Genomic DNA, 18,481 nt, shown 5'->3' with positions numbered 1-18,481 from the left:
TTTTGAGAAGCGACATGGCACATTAAGATTAAAAATCGGCCATATTCAAGCTAAAGATGTGTTCATTTGTATCAAATACATCATTTATCTCCTCTTGTGACTTTTAATGAGTGTATTTCGAGATATGACACAGCACATTAATATTAAAAAAAGGCCATATTCACGCTAAAAATATGGTCATTTGTATTAAATATTTCGTTTATCTCCTTTTGTGACATTTAAATGTGTATTCCAAGATGTGACACTGCACATTAAGATAAAAAGATCAGCCATATTCAATCTAAAAATATGTTCATTTGTATTAAATAGTGTATTTCACACCTTTTGTGACTTTCCATGTGTATTTCGAGATGTGACACTGCACATTAAGGTTGAAAATCGACCATATTCAAGCCAAAAATATGTTAATTTATATCAAATACATCATTTCTCTCCTTTTGTGACTTTTAATATGTGTAATTCGAGATGTCACACGGCACATTAACATTAAAAATCAGCCATATTCAAGCTAAAGATATGATCATTTGTATCAAATACTTTATCTCCTTCAGTAACTTTCAATATGTGTATTTCGAGATCTGACACTGCACATTAAGGTTAAAAATCGGCCATATTCAAGCCAAAAATATTACCATTTGTATCAAATACTTCATTTATCTCCTTTTGCAACTTTTAATATGTGTATTTTGAGATGTCACATGGCACATGAAGATTAAAAATCAGTCATATTCAAGCTAAAAATGTGTTGATTTGTATTAAATACTTTCTCATTTTGTGACTTTTAATATATGTGTATTTCTAGATGTGACACAGTACATTAAGATTACAATTCGGCCATTCAGTGCAAGAAAAATATGATAAATTCAATTCCACATTTTTCAATTAATGTGGTGGTAGTTCTTAAGCATAATTTTACAAATTATTCCGTAAAAATGTTTTGTGAGTATCTTCTGGCACACTATACACCCCAAAATTGAATGTCTTATTTATTAATTTTTGTATTTTTCCTGCAATGTTCATACTTATGCAGATGATCACATCGTGCATCTCTTCGCAGCTTCGTCATATTGTGAGGTCATTGTGCAAAATATGGCCAAGGAATTTATGTTAAGGCAGTGCAACAGTTCTCTTGCTATAGAAGTGCCACGAGTAGCTCTGATATGGCTCATCAGTTCACTGCTGAACAGCTCTACGAAACACTTTTTGGATGCCTTAGCCGTGCCACATCAGCTTGCCAAGCTGCATTTCACAATCTGAATCATCAGAATGGCAGCAAACTTGACAGTAAATGATGCTTCAATAAAAAATGTCTGGCAGTATTGTTTGAATCATTTAATTATCTTCAAGTGAAAATATATTGGATCAAAAGACTGCTTGCGGCCTTGCTTGAAAGTTTCACGAGAGTTACAACATATTACACGACACATCAAGAGGTCCCACGGTATTGAAAACCAGGCGGTACATGTAATTGCATGCGATAATTCTCCACTGGTGTTGTTGGAAAAGCCAACGGTATACCATGATGGAAATGTCTGTAGGCTGCCAGGCTATGCCAATAACTGGAAAGACACTTTTAGCACATACAGGGCTGTGCATTGTTGGCAGTCAGACCGGCTGAACATCGGCACATTCTTAGCGTGAACGATGGGGCATGCTTGGAAAAAGTAGCGCTATTCTTAAATGCCAACGGAGGACCCATTTTAGTGCCAATTTTAACCACCTTTAAGTCATTGGAGGTCCATTATTTGAGTGCTGCTTGGGTAGGACGATGGGGAAGAAGTGTGCAAACTTTTCCGCCATGTCCCGTGTTTCATTTTCTACGCATGAACAAAACATAAATCCTGCCAGGCAAACTGCACAATGACAATGCCCTTTCCGCTGACAATGCTTATTGCACAGGCCTATGCCGAGATCATTAAATCTATTCAGAACTTGTTGTTCCAATAGGCGAAGTACTGAATGGGATGACGATAGGAAAATAGAAAAGGAATATGTTGATCAATGGAGTGAAATACCAAAACAAATAAATTGGCAACATGCAAGGCCTTTGTTCTGGCGACATTTGTCAAGATGACACGCAGGCATGCGTAGGATAGAAACTGGCATTTCTAAAGGTAAAGTGCAGTTGTGCTCTATATTGTACAGATGTCATCATGAAACCAGTAACCACATTAACTAGGAGTAATGGGTGCGTTCACATATGAGGCAGCTTCAGTAGTGCTAGCATTAACTGAACTAACCCAACTGTTAATAACAACATGCAAACAGCATCCAGGAGAGCATGTGCAATACTATCCTGATATGAAAGCAGAAGCACAGTAATGCACACAAGTCATAGCAAAGACAACTTCAAATTAATTTTTTCACTAGATAATGAGTTTACATATCTCCAGTTAACTTCTGGTTAACACCTGCATAGCAAACGCAATAATTTTGACTAGCACTTTGTGGATGCACATAAGAATGCACAGGATATTAGAAGATCCAATGTCAATTATATATGCTCGCTTTGTTACTTGGTGCATGAACCCATCACGCATCAAGAAACCAAGTATCTGGAATGATAATTACTGGTGGTAATTACCAAGCGATTGCTCACCGGCAAGCCATCGCTCATGTTTCCAGTGTACAAAGGCTTCATAAACCTGCACTGCTTTTGCTTCAGATCAAAGATCTTCCCATCACTTTCATTTTAGCAGTGCCTTAGTTGCTAGACACCAAAAAACGCCAACACAATGACGACCGGAATATGATGTCGCGGGTGGAAAAATTAGCGAACACACAACGAAAAGCGCTGGTTTATGTTACCTCGGTGGGCTGCTTGGGCTGGATGACTTTGTTGATCTGGTTGACAAACCACTGCGCCCTGATGTACCTTGACACGCGGTATTGCTTCTTCATCTGCACGTATACGCAGTCTGCCTCCAGCGTCGGTGGAGATGATCTCTGCGTTTTCGACAGGGCAAACATTGAGGCCCTCCGGCTCGGAGCGGCCAACATGATTCCAGTCACATATCATGCGGCGCGAGGCAACTTCACAAACGCACAACGTGCAACATGCGCGGAATAGTTAAGCTCGCCGAAAACCAACCGGCGACGAGACAACAATCGCGCAGTTTGCTCCTAGCCGCGCTTTTGTTACAGCGCGCAGCCCGGGAGAGAGTCGATAAGCCCAGCAGCGGACAAACACGGCTAGAGGCGAAGGATGGGCGAGGAAGAACGAACGAGATTAGAGAGCGATTAGCCGCCGATAAGCGGCGGAGATCAGCTCCCCGACTCTTCCTACCGCCACACATCTGCGGGAGTGAGCATGTAGCGCAGCATACGTATGGGGGAGGAGCAAATTCAGAAACGGAGAAACCACGCAACATCGCCGCGACTACGTCAAGAAACAAAGAGAAAGCACTGACTTCCACGTCCTCCGCTGCCATGGTTTTTCATTGGACTGCCGGCGTGACGGGAGAACGCCGAAGTCTCAGGTTCTTCGCTTCGAGATGGGTGAAGCGAGGCACGTAAACAAGCAGCGAGCAGCCGCCGATTTGCCCGCAAAATCCATGTGATAGGAAGCGATTCGCAGCTAGAGAAGTGCTGCACTACTGTTTCCCCGAAGGTAAAATTTAGGCAGCGCCCCCTTTAGTAGCTTCTGTTTGTCCATTAGTAGTTTACAGCTAAGATGGCAGCCCGCACACTCTCACCGTGTTGAGTGTGCGAACAGCTTAGCCGGCTGTTTGAATGGGTGTATGGGCTCGGCGCGTGTGCTGCTTTTCATTTGAGCAGCCGTCGTAAAAAAAGCGGAATTTTAAAATCGTTGTTTCGCTTTAAAATTGACCATGCTGACGCAGCTAGTCGTTGAACCGGACGGATAGTTACAGCGAAGTCGCGTCATCCGTCAAACAGTCGTGGCTGAGTGGCTAAGTTGTTTCGCCACCTTTCAGCATGGATTCTCTGCATTGTTACTGTAATACGGCGCAAGTCGACTCACTGATGCTGCAGTGCAGTGGCTGCAAGCTTTACTTTCACGCAGGCAAGTTCAGAAGGAAACTTCTTCAACGAACACGAATAAAGTTTTCACAGCACAGCAGCTAGGCGAGAAATGACTAATAGCTGCCCGTTTCTCTATTTCAGAGTGCCTGAAAAGCAGCCACCGTAGCACACTTGTCGGTGACCTGTTTTTCAAACTAATCTGTGCACGGTGTTCTCCCGACAACATCGAGATCCTGGAGCGTCTAAAGATGCAATGGTAACTACTGCTGTCACCTGTTGCGGCTCTATGCGAACTTGAATCCTATATTTATTTGCGTTTCGATTTCTCATGCAGTGACCATGCAGGACATTGAGGGGGGGGGGGGGTGAGAGGAGAGACTAGCTTTACCTTATGTGAACGTCTCTCTGCGCGGGCGGATGTGGGGAAGGGAGATATGTAGCTTTTGTTCGAACTTTCCCATCTAATTCATTTATAAAAGTGCAGGCACACACTCACTATTCCTGCCACAGTGACCTGGCCCTCACTCCTGCAGCAGCTGTGCGCATGTAGTTACCAGAAAGGCAAAAATGTACGTCAAGTTTTGTGGTTTGTGCAATTCTTGCAGCCAGAGTTATTATGCCCGGTTGCAGAGAGGGACCGCTGCATGCACTATAACAGACTTGTCGCCGAATGAAACAACAATAATTGCAATGTTTAGTCAGGGTTGAAGCAAGTTTGCGAGTTCTCAAAAAGTACAAAGAGTCCAAAGACATAGTAGAAGGAGCAGAGATAGGGATCCAAGTAGTGAGACATCTGGTTATGTGCTATACAGGCTTCTTCCCTTATGGATGGTCATTAGCATAAGTCCCCACGAACACAACAGAATACCATTGATTACTGCATTTACCTCACGCTGCGTGCAGTGTAGCTAATGGGCTGGAATTGTGGTGGTAGAATGATTTTTTTCAGTGTGAGTCCTGCATATGAATTCTTGCCTTACAGTAGTAAGCTCGGTTCCACAGTGCTTGCAATAGCTGAGGCCAGCGTGGTTTCTCATCACTATAACCTAACCACAGGATCCAGGTCGTCATGCTCACCCTGTACAACCTCCACGTCACTGGTTCCAATGGGAAGCTCGGGTACTTCCGCTGGCGGGAGCACATCTGCAACTTCATCGACCGGCACTGGACAACGTTCTTTGGTGAATCCAGGTACTTTTACGTTTAACAAAATTTATGCCCTTCTCCTCATTTACTTGCATAGTGATTGTTTAGCTTAAAAAGAAAGGTTTCTAGCATTACCTTATAGGGTACTTTTAAATAGCTCTCATTTAACAGCAAACCTACATAAAGATTTTTTTTTTTTCTCGGGATAAACATAATAGAAGGCTCCTTCTCCACTGGCCACATAAAATGCCATGTAGGTGGATGCAAGTCCTAAGGTACATCTGGAATAGAGAGGGGAGTTCTCAAGAATGTGCTGTTGCTTGTCATGAGATCCATGTTGGTCTGAGAGTTGCCGAATTTTTGTTGGAGACAAAATTACTCCTTTAAAGGTGTAAGTAAAACTGACTTGAGGAAGTCATTTACGACTGTATCATCACAATATTTACAAAATAATTTGCAGAATTTTCACTTCCCTAGAACGAGGACTGCGTCAAACACTGTTTGTATCGCAATTCGTGTCAGTCCATTAAAGAACTTTTTCTAGTTGTAGGAATAACCTCGCTCGAAGGTATAAAATAATAGTAGTAATAAAAAAGCCAGTAAGTAACAGTCTGCTCTGACTTCTGCTGTTCACGTTATTGCGCAAACTGTTTGAAGTTTATTCATTGATAACAAGTAACAAACGTGCAATAAAGCAGGAGCTAAAGGCGTAGCCTGACTGGGGCCCCTGCCCTATCGAGCAGTAATGGCAGACAAGGTGCAATTTAAAACAAAACTTGCAAGCATATACCACACATCTTGTATAGACAGCAAATGTGAACAGAAAATAAGACTGTAAAAGACACTAACAAGCATATAAAATACATCAAATATACGTAGCGCACGTTTAAACAGAAAGTTAAATTATTGTATTTTAACAGAGCAACATAAGGAGAAATTATAAAGATAATCATTTATTATTTCACTCTCCAGCAGGAATCTCCTGAGTGACTTCTTTGAAATACGTGCCCTGAAATCAATCCTGTTTCCTAGGTTATTTAAAAATAGGGGGACTTGGTGGTTCAAGTGTTGCGTGCCATAGTTTGTACATATGCGTGGTGTTCTAAGCGTTTCTTTTCGTAAGCAGTATCGACTTGGTGTCTTAGGCCCGGCGTTATATAGCTTATTTTTTTTTATGTATTGTGCTAGCTTGTAATAGTATATCTGAGTAGGTTTAAGGATTTCATGTTTTAAGAAGAGGGGCTTAGTTGGTAAATCTATCTTGAGGTCTAACCCTGTAGCTTTCAAACATTCTTAAAATTTTTTTCTGTAATATGGTTAACCGAATGGCTTATCCATCTTATGGGGCTAGCATAGATCCAGTATTGTTTTGCTTGCTGAGTATTTTTGTATGGGTGTTTTTAGGCATCCTTTGATTAAATTTTTTCGGCTTGCTGAGGACGATGCAGTAAATGACTTTGTGGACTGTAGGAAGCGGACAGCGACATTCCGCGGCACCGTCGCTGGAGTTCTGTCATCCGGTTGCCCGCTCCTCTTTCGCTCGGGATCAGCAGAACTCGGCGAGAGCGGCTGGTGGACGCTGGCCACAATGAAGCCACCATCACCGGCTGATTTCGGTAACACATCAGACCTTTTACCAATGAGCTTTGGGAGTGGCTTTTTGCAAGGGGCATTTTGGGCCTTGGTGGAAATGCTGGATTTCATCGCTCAGCCTCATTTTTGTTCATTTTTATTTATTATGAGCTGATGCTGTGAAACAAAGCATTAGCTGCACAATAGAGCTTGTGATATCCCATGGCATGTTTTGTTCGTACCCAATGTTGAGAACTCGTTTCTAACCTAAACCAAATAGAAAAAATAAAACCAAATTAAATTATGTTTATTATTAACTCACGGAAAATGGAAAGTGTACGCACAATTATACTCAATGGAGTGGGGTTCGAACGATGTGCAGCATGAAACCATTTCCAGTTATGGGTTCTGAGAGAGAAGTGTCTTGTTCACATGTCAGATGTTGTCACTCTATTGTTCAGCTGTTATTAGAAATCTTCTCATGGCTTGCTTTCTGATGCCTGACTTTTGAAGCTGCTGCCTTCTTTTGTCACCAGCAGGAGCCTTTGTTGTCATTCTTAGAGCTGAGCATCGGATTTTTCTCATTTCAGAGGGTCCCGGCGCAATGCTGGCAAAGTGTCGGAAAGCAAAAATGGATCTTGCGGCAGTAGCAGTGGAAGAGCCGTCGCCAATTTTGGACGGTCCTCGCCGTCGCTACCTCGGCAACACTCTGCAGGCCGCCATGCAACTCAAGGAGAAACGGTCACTACTCACTAAGGTTGGAGCGATAATATGGTTTTTCATGCCTGGGCTGCACATTTGTCTCTTTAAAAAATTACATCGACTAAGCTGTTGCTGAACGCAAACTATTCAGTGAGAATGTGAGCACGATGTGGCAGCTCTATCGGTGGTCCAGACAAGGCTGAGGATGCAGCGTAGCCCTTGTGCCCCTCCCCCCCCCCACATCCTCCTGAATAGCAGGTTCTAGAAACGTCTACTTTGAAGCCGGCAGTGGCAGCGGTGAGTCGACCGCATAGCAGCCAATAGCAGCTGCAGAGTGATGCAGGGTGTTTTCTCCCGCTCACCGAGGCTGCCTTTTCTTCCCGAATTCACCCTTCCAGGGATACTGGGCAGGGGAGAAATAGGGAACGCCCCATGGAAGAAGAAGTTGAAATGCAGTTTGAAATGCAGACACGGAGGCAGCACGTTGCTTTCACTAATGCTACAAATGCTGCTAATTTAAGATGACAGCCTTTGCCAGTTACTGCGAGGGCCATGCATTCCCGTTCACACTTGGCTGTTTGGTGCGCAGGACACACGGAACGGCAAGACCAGTGGCGCTTGTGATGGCACTCAACTTCCGGCATGGGTGAGCTCCCTAAATCAGCTTTTTGTTTTATAAAAATAGGATCTGGCATGGCCCAAGACAGTGGAAATCTGGGCTAGTCGATACTGCGTGCTTGAAGAGGAAACCAGTTAAAGAGACAAAGGACGAGAAATGGAGGCACACACGATGAACTGAGTTAACAGTGGTGCTTTATTGAAGAAATGCATCTTCCAGCAAGGCTAACAGGTCATGCACAAAGCAACCAACAAAAAAAGAAGACAATAATGATTGTGGAAAGTGCCAAAATGAAATTAATGCTAATTTCGTGTGCTATCTCGTGCTGTTAGATAGTGTTATAACATAAGCATTTGGCATTATTAAACTGTGCAGGTATATGTAGTCAGATATGACTCGAGAATGAGGTGGCACTTAAATGCTCCTCAAAGGATGCCCTCCAAAAAACGGTGTTGATGTGTTGTCATGACATAGCAGTTTAACCGCCTTGCACCTGCTGGTGTTATATCGTAGGTGGCTCACAGGTGCAAAGCGGTCGACCATGACATCATGACAATAGGTCGACACTATCAGTTGGAGGGCCTCTTTTGAAGGTCATTTAACTGTCGCTTCATTCTCAAGTTGTATTTGACCATACTAAAATTTATTGCCTTGTTTTTCATTGACAACTTTTCTCGACACTATAATATCTCGTAGAGGCAGCCTTTGAGAGCCATTGAACATTTTTTAACGTGATAGCGTTAGAAATCTTACCATGGGAAAAAACCCGGCGTTGTGATCTGTCATGAAATCCGCTAATTCTAACGCTCTCACATCTCCCACACGTAATGTAATTGAGTGTCCCTATAGTTTTTTCAGTGCCTAGCTGGATTGAAAAAAGTTGTTATATATTAAAACGGTTACTTGCTACTTTACTTTTTCTGGGTAGACACTGCGTGATTTATTGTCACAGGTGAGCAAATGTTGTTAAGGTCACCTGTGCGTCAGTTTAATGTTTTCATTGCACTCCATCTACGACGGGCTTATGCAGCGAGCTGGTATCGTCCTCTCCAAATTATATGAAAGCACTTGTGTACTTTGATGTTTTAAATTTTGTGACCTAAGCATGCAAGGACTGCAGCTGGCATGTATAGCATTGGCTGGACACGCTAGCCGATGTACAATATCCGCACTACGTGGCACTACGTGCATGCCCTGACCATGTTTGACCTAGGGTGTACACCAGCAAACTCTTTTAACAGTATCACACAAGCATCGAACAAGTGGTTGTATAGCGGCATGAAACGAAGTGAGGCAGTGAAACAGGCAAGGATACACAAATGTACACAAAGTGCTTCCCATTTGCAGCCTTCGTTTCCTTTGTTTTCCCGTTTGCAGCCACTTTGTCACAGAGCGCTGTACAGCTGTTAATTCGACGCTCACATGGAAAGGCCCCTAGTTTCCCGCGATCCCACCATTCTGCGAAAAATTGCAGATTTAAGCATTTACGTGGAATATTGTGTTGGTAACCAAATTCTCAATTTGATACAGTTGTTGTTACGGGCAGAAGGAATGGCAAAACGATGGGAAAATGATTCATTTGCCTTATTTTCAGGAATACACCATAAAGGGAGAGTTTGAGGCCTTAGGAAAAGTCTTTAAAAAATATTATTATGATTATAACGAAATCCCAAAGCATTCAGGCCAACCACAGCTGAAAGGAGGATCTGCTACAGGTCAGGTTTCTACCAGAAAAAAAGGGTGAGGGTTGCAAGCATGCCTGGACTTAGTCAAAAACCACTGGAGTCCTAGCTGCTGAGTGGGCAGAGTACCCAAAGCTGCTTGAGAACTTAATTCCAGTGACCGACACCTCGCACCATTTCTTTCTTAGCAAGATGAATACGGTGAAGATTTCTATGTCCTGTCTCTCTGGGCTGGAATGGAAGTGACCCCAACGCACTCTTCCATCGCAGTCGTTATTGAGATCTTGTATCATACAAGTGCCATTCTTATGAGTGAAGATAAAATGAAAAATTTCTTGATGTTGAGTTACGACAGCCGCCTTCACTTTTGGAAGATGAACTTCTGCTGTATACAAAGCATGTGCTGAAAAGATAAACTTGCACTCTTTTTTTTTTTTCATGTATCTTAGGCTACCCTTGGAATTTCATGGATTCTTAATTCTGCATTCACGGAATTTTGCGGATTCTTCATTTTGCATCTGCGGAATTTGGAATTTACCACTGCAGAAAGTTAGGGGCCTTATGCATGGTACTGTCAAAAAATTGGCCGGGAGTGCATAATGACAGCCATGCATGCTAGCAGATCCCAAAAATTTATTACCCTGGCCAAGAAAAAAAAAAAAAGCTGACGCTGAGGCAGCTATTCAATATTGAGCGTTAACACACCTAACATACATCGCCAGCTCGAATCTCTGCCGCAAGCTAGGCTCTAACTTAACTAGTAAGTTTATGCTGCACGAAACACTGAATCGTATGACACCATCCAGAACATCCTGCGGGAAACGGTTGGCCCACAAATTTTACACAAATGTCAGGACTAAGTAGCCTGACTTTGACGCCCGCCAGACAGGGATATATATACCATACGGGATCATCATGGTGTAGGTTTGAGTTGTGATGCTCGGGCATACCACTGCCGTTGTCTATTCTTTTAATCTATAATGCAGCCACATCGGTTACCATGGCAACCACTGGGTTACGATTTGTGTTATATAACTCATAACGCTAAGACCTGAAACGCAAGAAGTAGAACTCAACGCTCTAATACAATGTCGTTGATATGGAGGCCGCTATCTCAGATTTTATCCATGGAATCAGCATAATTCAGAGGCTTGAAACGTCACCAGTAGAACTAATGCTCTAAAATGCCAACTTTTGAAGCATGTTTCACATCCAAGCTGTTATGTTTTGAACAAAGGCATTTTGCTGGAGGAACGAAGTGCTGGAGGGTTTTAGAAGAGAAAGCAAAATAAATAAGGAACAACATATCCTTTCTTGCTTGCAGCCTGTGGCAGGATCATCTGACCAGCAGGTGACCACTCCTGCAAGCGTGCACATCAAGCAAGAACCTGTCGACCCGCAGGTGACCATTCCGGAGAAGCCGTACCAGTCGGAACGCGTCAACTCGTTTGACGAGACTACTGGCTCGTCGTTTGAAATGCATGACAGCCTCATGACGCTCGAGGACTTCAAGTAATTCTTGTTGACTTTTTAAAATTTCTTTACAGTTCCAGTTTTGTTTTTTGTTTTTTCTATTTCAGTTTCATTTCAGTAACATTCAATAGCAAATTGCAAAGCAGATGTAGAGCACTTTGCAATCAACTTTTCAGGCTTGTTTCTGAGCAATATTATCATCGTCATTGTATCTATCTACGTCCACTGCACAACAAAGGCGTTTCCTATATCCCTCTATCCTGTGCCATCTGTGGTCACCTTATCCCTGGGGACTTCCTCATCTCACCTGACACCCTGACCCTTTGCCGTCCCAGCTGCTCTTGCCTTCCCTTGGAATCCACTCTGTTAGCCTGAGAGGCCATCGATTGCCTCCTCTTTGCATTACATACAGTGCTATACCAGCGCCAAATTGGCAGTGATTTCCAAGTCGTGGTTGCACGCGACACTGGCAAATCTAATCAAAACTGCTCCATAAAAATTGGCGAATCCAGCCGGAAATCATCTTGACATATTTTGTCTAGCGGCATCCTGTTGATGCCCTGTGACCCTCAAACCCTTCTGCAGCCCATAGCAGACAGTGCCCTCAGGAAGCACAGCCTGCTCTTGCTGAAGCCATAAGTACAGCTTTGCGTCAGTGCACTGACAAATTGAGCACAGCCGGTGGTATGGAAGTACTACACATGCATATGAACCTTTGTGGATTGCTGTTGTTTGCCAGATGACAAGCCCTAAGCTGTGGCCTTCATCCAGACTGCACATGCAAGTGAATAGAGGGAACACTGTATAGTTTCCGCACCCCCAGTTTGCTCCAGCCTGGGCATGAGTGTTCCAAATTTAGATTCAGGATGTGTCCTCTCCACTGTATCCAGGCGCTCTCATACAGAGCGGGCTGAGTCCTCTACATCTGCTATTTGAATTCACCAAAGGTGTCGTGACCTTGTTGGGCGATGAATGGTTTGTACTTGAAATTCTTTTCTTTAAACCTTTATAAAGCACAAGCTCTGTGCATGTCTCACATGCGCGCAAATGGTAAAATTGCGCTCGGAATGTTTCTTGGAATTAAAAGACAGCACTTTCAAAGGGTTAACTTGTCTCAAATGTTTGTGCTTGTAAACACCTTTAAAGCAAGTTGGAACAAGGCAGTTTGTTTTAAAGCTAGTGGCTTTCATTTCATGGGTGTCAATTGTTTACTTAGGGAATTAAGCAACATTGCCGGTCAGATAGATAATTTTGCTAATGCCAATGAACACATATGAAACAGTTTTTAATAGAGAATTGGCTGCAGCTTTTTTTTTTACGTCGAGTTTTTCCAACAGCTGTCAGGTTGGTAAAAGATGTGCACTTTCTAATATATTGCAGCCCTTGTTCGTTTTTTCATTTTATTATGCATCCAACATCTGTCAGCTTTGCTATAATGTTTCCTTCAAATTCTTTTTATTTGCACAGTTGGAATACAGAGCACGACCTATTTGGAAGTGATCCATTTCGGCAAGATTTGCTCCATGTGTCTGAACCACCAAGTGACCCCATTGACATTGTTTCCACAAGTTCTGGTGAGTTTATGGGAGAAATCATTCTTTCAGCTGTTTGCATGCTAGAAGCATCATTGATAGAAAAGCTGCATTTATACATCTTTCAGTGCGGGTTTGTTCTTGCAGCATTTGATGATGTTGGTGGGGAGATAACATTGAAGACACATGCACCCTTGTTAAGTTGAGGCTGAAGCCTTTGACTTGTCTAAAACAGATTTTGGAAAAGGGGGCAATAATGCGTGATATTCCAATCTGCATCACTTATGAACTAATGCCAACCATGGGGTTGCCCTTTCTTGAGTATTTCTTGCTCACTCTACTCCAAATGACTGTTGTGTGGTGCCATTGCCATCATTGGTGCTCATGGTACGCGCCGGCACTGGCTTCTGGAGCCATGCGTCAAGTAGTATAAAGAATAGTAGTTGGAACCTAAAACTCGACCTGTTCACCTCATCTGCTGAGACACGCCCCCTGTAGCTTCTAGGAATAGGTCTCGTCTGTATAGCCGACTATATAGTGGTGCCATTGCCATCATTGGTGCTCATGGTACGCGCCGGCACTAGCTTCTGGAGCCACGCGTCAAGTAGTATAAAGAATAGTAGTTGGAACCTAAAACTCGGCCTGTTTGCCTCATCTGCTGAGAAACGCCCCCTGTAGCTTGTAGGAACAGGTCTCGTCTGTATAGCCGACTATATAGTGGTGCTATTGCCATCATTGGTGCTCATGGTACGCGCCGGCACTGGCTTCTGGAGCCACGCGTCTGGTAGTATAAAGAATAGTAGTTGGAACCTAAAACTCGGCCTCTTCACCTCATCTGCTGACACACGCCCCCTGTAGCTTCTAGGAACAGGTCTCGTCTGTATAGCCGACTATATAGTGGTGCCATTGCCATCATTGGTGCTCATGGTACGCGCCGGCACTGGCTTCTGGAGCCATGCGTCGAGTAGTATAAAGAATAGTAGTTGGAACCTAAAACTCGGCCTCTTCGCCTCATCTGCTGACACACGCCCCCTGTAGCTTCTAGGAACAGGTCTCGTCTGTATAGCCGACTATATAGTGGTGCCATTGCCATCATTGGTGCTCATGGTACGCGCTGGCACTGGCTTCTGGAGCCATGCGTCGAGTAGTATAAAGAATAGTAGTTGGAACCTAAAACTCGGCCTGTTCGCCTCATCTGCTGAGACACGCCCCCTGTAGCTTCTATGAATAGGTCTCATCTGTATAGCCGACTACATAGTGGTGCCATTGCCATCATTGGTGGTCATGGTACGCGCCGGCACTGGCTTCTGGAGCCACGTGTCTGGTAGTATAAAGAATAGTAGTTGGAACCTAAAACTCGGCCTGTTCGCCTCATCTGCTGAGACACGCCCCCTGTAGCTTCTATGAATAGGTCTCATCTGTATAGCCGACTACATAGTGGTGCCATTGCCATCATTGGTGCTCATGGTACGCGCCGGCACTGGCTTCTGGAGCCACGTGTCTGGTAGTATAAAGAATAGTAGTTGGAACCTAAAACTCGGCCTCTTCACCTCATCTGCTGACACACGCCCCCGTAGCTTCTAGGAACAGGTCTCGTCTGTATAGCCAACTATATAGTGGTGCCATTGCCATCATTGGTGCTCATGGTACGCGCCGGCACTGGCTTCTGGAGCCATGCGTCGAGTAGTATAAAGAATAGTAGTTGGAACCTAAAACTCGGCCTGTTCGCCTCATCTGCTGAGACACGCCCCCTGTAGCTTCTATGAATAGGTCTCATCTGTATAGCCGACTACATAGTGGTGCCATTGCCATCATTGGTGCTCATGGTACGCGCCGGCACTGGCTTCTGGAGCCACGTGTCTGGTAGTATAAAGAATAGTAGTTGGAACCTAAAACTCGGCCTGTTCGCCTCATCTGCTGAGACACGCCCCCTGTAGCTTCTATGAATAGGTCTCATCTGTATAGCCGACTATATAGTGGTGCTATTGCCATCATTGGTGCTCATATTACGCGCCGGCACTGGCTTCTGGAGCCACGCGTCTGGTAGTATAAAGAATAGTAGTTGGAACCTAAAACTCGGCCTCTTCACCTCATCTGCTGACACACGCCCCCTGTAGCTTCTAGGAACAGGTCTCGTCTGTATAGCCGGCTATATAGTGGTGCCATTGCCGTCATTGGTGCTCATGGTACGCGCCGGCACTGGCTTCTGGAGCCATGCGTCGAGTAGTATAAAGAATAGTAGTTGGAACCTAAAACTCGGCCTGTTCGCCTCATCTGCTGAGACACGCCCCCTGTAGCTTCTATGAATAGGTCTCATCTGTATAGCCGACTACATAGTGGTGCCATTGCCATCATTGGTGCTCATGGTACGCGCCGGCACTGGCTTCTGGAGCCACGTGTCTGGTAGTATAAAGAATAGTAGTTGGAACCTAAAACTCGGCCTGTTCGCCTCATCTGCTGAGACACGCCCCCTGTAGCTTCTATGAATAGGTCTCCTCTGTATAGCCGACTACATAGTGGTGCCATTGCCATCATTGGTGCTCATGGTACGCGCCGGCACTGGCTTCTGGAGCCACGTGTCTGGTAGTATAAAGAATAGTAGTTGGAACCTAAAACTCGGCCTGTTCGCCTCATCTGCTGAGACACGCCCCCTGTAGCTTCTATGAATAGGTCTCATCTGTATAGCCGACTACATAGTGGTGCCATTGCCATCATTGGTGCTCATGGTACGCGCCGGCACTGGCTTCTGGAGCCACGTGTCTGGTAGTATAAAGAATAGTAGTTGGAACCTAAAACTCGGCCTGTTCGCCTCATCTGCTGAGACACGCCCCCTGTAGCTTCTATGAATAGGTCTCATCTGTATAGCCGACTACATAGTGGTGCCATTGCCATCATTGGTGCTCATGGTACGTACCGGCGCTGGCTTCTGGAGCCACGCATCGAGTAGTATAAAGAATAGTATAGTTGGAACCTAAAACTCGGCCTGTTTGCCTCATCTGCTGAGAAACGTCCCCTGTAGCTTGTAGGAACAGGTCTCGTCTGTATAGCCGACTATATAGTGGTGCTATTGCCATCATTGGTGCTCATGGTACGCGCCGGCACTGGCTTCTGGAGCCACGTGTCTGGTAGTATAAAGAATAGTAGTTGGAACCTAAAACTCGGCCTCTTCACCTCATCTGCTGACACACGCCCCCTGTAGCTTCTAGGAACAGGTCTCGTCTGTATAGCCGACTATATAGTGGTGCTATTGCCATCATTGGTGCTCATGGTACGCGCCGGCACTGGCTTCTGGAGCCACGTGTCTGGTAGTATAAAGAATAGTAGTTGGAACCTAAAACTCGGCCTCTTCACCTCATCTGCTGACACACGCCCCCTGTAGCTTCTAGGAACAGGTCTCGTCTGTATAGCCGACTATATAGTGGTGCCATTGCCATCATTGGTGCTCATGGTACGCGCCGGCACTGGCTTCTGGAGCCACGTGTCTGGTAGTATAAAGAACAGTAGTTGGAACCTAAAACTCGGCCTGTTCACCTCATCTGCTGACACACGCCCCCTGTAACTTGTAGGAACAGGTCTTGTCTCCCCTGCATTTACATCTACTTAAATCATTTTGTCACAGTTAAAAAGCAATTAATCTCATAATCTCATAGCTTTTAATGAACCTGTGTATGCTTTTTGAAGTGTGGCATACACGAATGGTGTACCTGTGCTCGCAGACGGCCTGCTGCCGATAAAAGTGGAGTGCGAAGATGACGAGATGCTGGACCTGGATGACTTCAACGTCCAAGAAGTAGCCACTATGGACACGAGCTACTTTGGTGTCCAGTCTCCCAAGGTCGAGGAGCTCGTTGGCATCTTGGAGACTGATGGTCTGTCGTCTCCTTTTTGTGCTTCCTTAAGTTTCTCTGCACGGTCGGCTAGTGTTCTACTGAACACTTCGTGTTTTGTCGTAAGAGCCAACGGGCAGTAGTCCGGCTAAGGAACAACAATTTAGAGTAGGTAGCGAAACGCTAAAGTAGCGATAGAGTAGATTTATTTAAACCGAGTATTAACTTTAGATCAGGACCATGAGAAGGCAATTAACATGAGACTAAGATTGGGTTCAAGTGCATATGGCAAACACTCTCAAGGCATTAACAGCAGCTTACCGATATATCAAAAGAAAAGTACTCAACAGTTGCATCTTTCCAGTACTCATCTCTGGGCCTGAAACTAATGAAGAGCTTGAAATTAAACGAGGACAGTGCAGCAAGCTATACAAAAAAAATGTTGGGGGCACCATATATTGCCGCGTATAAATTGGCTCCGAATATAAGTTTACCCCCCAACTCGCACCTCTCGCTGACTAAACGAAAAGTTGACTCCGAATATAATTTGAGTGAGATAGTGTCATGGCACATGCAGCTCAAAGCAAAAAAAGCACATAACAATGAATCGCAACGCCAGCACTCAGAGACAAATGGAAATCAAAGGCAATTAAATGACACTTCACCTTGTATTCTATACTTGCGTGTGGCCAGCCGACTAACGACAAGCCGTATTGCTAGCTGGCCTGTAGTTTCGGATTCTGGCGCAATGCACACAGGGGAGGTTATTGCAAGTTTTCTCTCACACTAACTACCACTTGTCAGGGCAAGCGACCACTGGCATAATTGAATTGGCTAAACAGTTCGCAATTCCAGTTTTCGTTGCGGAACTGATTTGCACATGAGTTAACTTTTTTTTTTCTGCACATGGAGCTCCATGCATGTTGCCAAGAATGGACACCGGCACGAGGCATATACAACCCGCAGCTCGGCCAAAACTACCTTAGAGCCTGCAAATAGCGAGACTCTGCGTATAGATCATCAACGCAAATTCAGATGACTGTTCTTAGAAAAAAAAATGTCGGCTTATAAGCGACAGTATACAGTAATTTTAAGAGGCAGCAAGAGAGCAGCGTGGATTAGAGAACTGGCTCATGTAAATGATATTTATTGAAGGAGTAACTACTTGTTAAAGTCTACCTGAACATAGCCGCACAACTTCAAAGGAATGCAGTACAGCCTTCTCAGAAACTACACATTTGAGCAGAAGTTTTCCCTGGTTCAGAACTATCACTCTACCAACGAAGCCTTTACTTTTTTCTTGAACTGCAAGGTTGCAGCTGTTTCGCTGCACTCAAGTGGATGCTAAGCAATAATTACTCTCCTGATTGTAGTCTACTCTACCTTTGGAGATTCCTCTAAACAGATCGAACTAATGATGCCCTAGGTTGCAAACTGTGCAGTATCTCAAAAAGCAACTTACTGTAATGAAAAGAGCAGATTATTATCAATCAGGCTGCTTTTTCTTGCCACTGTACCAAGGCCACAAGTGGCAACAGTGAATCTCGGTAACTATGAGCACGTTGTCTCCATTGGAAAGTGAACAACAGTGCATTATTTCTTCAAGGAGCTCAACAGCTTTGAAAAGAGAGCATGGCAGCATGTTCCACATTCTCCTACCCCGTTTCTGGCCTCTACAACCATGTAACACTAGCATGACTTGGAAGACAGGGAAGAGAGTTCACTTACAAATTTTCATTGCATGACACTCGCATCAGTTTCAGCCATACAGTTTAATGGGTAGGCCATAATCACTGTAACTTATATATTATCTGGTAGGTAAACAAATAATCTAATAGAGAGGTATGCAGTCTAATAGATGCATAGTGCATAGCAGTCTAATAAGATAGGTCACTGCACTACGCTCTGATCATGGCCTATCTAACTCCCATAGTAAAATAAATG

The 18,481-nt window shown here is 44.3% G+C and overlaps 2 protein-coding genes across 5 annotated transcripts in view; one reads left to right on the top strand and one right to left on the bottom strand.

Moving 5' to 3' along the window:
* Positions 1–3,550, bottom strand: part of LOC144110012 (KICSTOR complex protein SZT2-like) — a 195,938-nt gene extending 192,388 nt beyond the window's left edge. For 2 of the 4 annotated variants that reach the window (XM_077642815.1, XM_077642817.1), the window contains exons 1-2: positions 3,411–3,550; positions 2,809–2,946 (exon numbers count right to left, since the gene is read on the bottom strand). In XM_077642815.1, the coding sequence (XP_077498941.1) occupies positions 2,809–2,946; positions 3,411–3,431 (159 nt within the window). In that variant the 5' untranslated portion in view covers positions 3,432–3,550. Of the gene's footprint in view, positions 1–2,808; positions 3,144–3,410 lie in introns of those variants that run through there. The other 2 variants (XM_077642814.1, XM_077642816.1) reach the window with 1 other exon arrangement.
* A 19-nt stretch (positions 3,551–3,569) lies between these two features.
* Atac2 (Ada2a-containing complex component 2) overlaps positions 3,570–18,481 on the top strand; it is a 28,620-nt gene continuing 13,708 nt past the window's right edge. The window contains exons 1-9 of the mRNA XM_077642818.1: positions 3,570–4,024; positions 4,126–4,240; positions 5,041–5,175; positions 6,601–6,746; positions 7,293–7,459; positions 7,994–8,050; positions 11,030–11,217; positions 12,646–12,752; positions 16,427–16,579. Coding sequence (XP_077498944.1) covers positions 3,937–4,024; positions 4,126–4,240; positions 5,041–5,175; positions 6,601–6,746; positions 7,293–7,459; positions 7,994–8,050; positions 11,030–11,217; positions 12,646–12,752; positions 16,427–16,579 — 1,156 coding nt within the window. The 5' untranslated portion in view covers positions 3,570–3,936. The remainder of the gene's footprint in view (positions 4,025–4,125; positions 4,241–5,040; positions 5,176–6,600; positions 6,747–7,292; positions 7,460–7,993; positions 8,051–11,029; positions 11,218–12,645; positions 12,753–16,426; positions 16,580–18,481) is intronic.

This window comes from Amblyomma americanum, chromosome 11 (genome assembly GCF_052857255.1).
Source record: "Amblyomma americanum isolate KBUSLIRL-KWMA chromosome 11, ASM5285725v1, whole genome shotgun sequence".
Classification (NCBI taxonomy): domain Eukaryota; kingdom Metazoa; phylum Arthropoda; class Arachnida; order Ixodida; family Ixodidae; genus Amblyomma; species Amblyomma americanum.
The sequence above is the reverse complement of the archived record's forward strand: the minus strand, read 5'-3'. Positions and strand labels throughout refer to the sequence as shown.